General features: G+C 50.0%; 1 protein-coding gene across 1 annotated transcript in view; it reads right to left on the bottom strand.

The window, feature by feature from the left end:
- Nucleotides 1–57: 57 nt before the first annotated feature.
- Nucleotides 58–2419, bottom strand: part of LOC108444623 (vegetative cell wall protein gp1-like) — a gene marked incomplete at its 3' end in the record, with an annotated part of 5583 nt that continues 3221 nt past the window's right edge. Inside the window, exon 4 of the mRNA XM_017725838.1 lies at nucleotides 58–176. Coding sequence (XP_017581327.1) covers nucleotides 58–176 — 119 coding nt within the window. The remainder of the gene's footprint in view (nucleotides 177–2419) is intronic.

The following is a 2419-nucleotide window of genomic DNA, read 5'->3' as shown; positions in this document are numbered from 1 at the left end:
GGTGCCCCCCAGTCCCCTCCCAGTGGCTCCCAGTCCCTCCCAGTGCTCCCAGCACACCTCTCGCCCAGGTAGTCGCCGATGGCCGTTTTGTTGAGCCCCTCGCCCTTGTAGAGGAAGCGCGCGATGTCCTCGGCCGTGTGGCGCAGCAGCTCCTGCTCCACCAGGAACTGGATCCCCTGCGCACCCAAAATCACCCCAATTCACCCCAAAATCCACCCCAAAATCACCCCAATTCACCCCAAAATCCACCCCAAAATCACCCCAATTCACCCCCAAAAACCCCCCCCAAAAAAACCAAAATTCACCCCAAAAAACCCAAAATTCACCCCAAAATTCACCCCAAAAAACCCCAAAATTCACCCCAAAAAAACCAAAATTCACCCCAAAAAACCCAAAATTCACCCCAAAATTCACCCCAAAAAACCCCAAAATTCACCCCAAAAAAACCAAAATTCACCCCAAAAAACCCAAAATTCACCCCAAAATTCACCCCAAAAAACCCCAAAATTCACCCCAAAAAAACCAAAATTCACCCCAAAAAACCCAAAATTCACCCCAAAATTCACCCCAAAAAACCCCAAAATTCACCCCAAAATTCACCCCAAAATCTGCCCCTGCTCCACCAGGAACTGGATCCCCTGCGCACCCAAAATCACCCCAATTCACCCCAAAAAACCCCAAAATTCACCCCAAAATTCACCCCAAAATTCACCCCAAAATTCACCCCAAAATTCACCCCAAAATTCACCCCAAAATTCACCCCAAAATTCACCCCAAAATTCACCCCAAAATTCACCCCAAAATTCACCCCAAAATTCACCCCAAAATTCACCCCAAAATTCACCCCAAAATTCACCCCAAAATTCACCCCAAAATTCACCCCAAAATTCACCCCAAAATTCACCCCAAAATTCACCCCAAAATTCCCCCCAAAATCCGCCCCTGCTCCACCAGGAACTGGATCCCCTGTGGGCCCTCAGTGCACCCAAAACCACCCAAATTCACCCCAAAAACCCCAAAATTCACCCCAAAATCACCCAAATTCACCCCAAAATCCACCCCAGAAAAACCCAAAATTCACCCCAAAATCCACCCCAAAATTCACCCAAAAAACCCCAAAATCCACCCAAAAATCCCCCCAAAAAAACCAAAATCCACCCCAAAACCTCAAAACCCACCCCGAAACACAAAAAATCCACCCCAAAAACACCCAAAAACCCCCAAATCCACCCCAAAACCCCAAATTCCCAAAATCCGCCTCCAGAAACCCCCAAAATCCACCCCGAAAATCCCAAAATCCACCCCAAAACCCCAAAATCCAGCCCCAAAACCTCAAATCCCCAAAATCCACCCAAAAACCCCAGAAACCCCCAAAATCCACCCCGAAAATCCCAAAATCCACCCCAAAACCCCAAAATCCAGCCCCAAAACCTCAAATCCCCAAAATCCACCCAAAAACCCCCCAAAACCCCCAAAATCCATCCCAAAACCCCAAAATCCACCCCAAAACCCCAGAAACCCCCAAAATCCACCCCAAAAAAAAAACGGGAAATTTTGGCTCCTAAAATGGAAATTTTGGCTTTTTTGGGCTCCCGGGGTTCGAATTTTGCCGTTTTTGAGCTCCCGGGTGTGAACTTTTCCCTCCAAAACAGGAAATTTTGGGGGTTTTTGGCTCCCGGGTGTGAATTTTTCCCTCTAAAACGGGAAATTTTGGCTCCTAAAATGGAAATTTTGGCTTTTTTGGGCTCCCGGGGTTTGAATTTCGCCGTTTTTGAGGTCCCGGGTGTGAACTTTTCCCTCCAAAATAGGAAATTTTGGGGGTTTTTGGCCCCTGGGTGTGAATTTTTCCCTCTAAAACGGGAAATTTTGGCTCCTAAAATGGAAATTTTGGCTTTTTTGGGCTCCCGGGGTTCGAATTTTGCCGTTTTTGAGCTCCCGGGTGTGAACTTTTCCCTCCAAAACAGGAAATTTTGGGGTTTTTGGCTCCTGGGTGTGAAGTTTTGGCTCCTAAATGGCACTTTTCGGCTTTTTTGGGTTCCCACGTTCAAATTTTGCCGTTTTTGAGCTCCCGGGTGTGAATTTTGCCCTCCCAAACGGCACCTTCGGGCTTTCCTTTGGCCTCCCCGGGCTGCCAGCTCCTCCCTCTGTCCCTCCGTCCATCCCTCTGTCCCGCCCTCTGTCCCTCTGTCCCTCCGTCCGTCCCTCTGTCCCTCCCTCCGTCCCTCCGTCCCTCTGTCCGTCTGTCCGTCCCTCTGTCCCTCTGTCCCTCCCTCTGTCCTTCTGTCCGTCCCTCCATCCCTCTGTCCATCCCTCTGTCCCTCTCTCTGTCCCTCCATCCCTCTGTCCCTCCCTCCGTCCATCCCTCTGTCCCTCCCTCTGTCCCTCTGTCCATCCCTCTGTCCCTCCACCCCTCCCTCTG

The sequence above is a fragment of the Corvus brachyrhynchos genome, unplaced genomic scaffold, assembly GCF_000691975.1.
Source record: "Corvus brachyrhynchos isolate BGI_N302 unplaced genomic scaffold, ASM69197v1 scaffold882, whole genome shotgun sequence".
Taxonomy (NCBI): domain Eukaryota; kingdom Metazoa; phylum Chordata; class Aves; order Passeriformes; family Corvidae; genus Corvus; species Corvus brachyrhynchos.
Note: the sequence above shows the minus strand (reverse complement) of the source record. Positions and strands in the feature narration are given on the sequence as shown.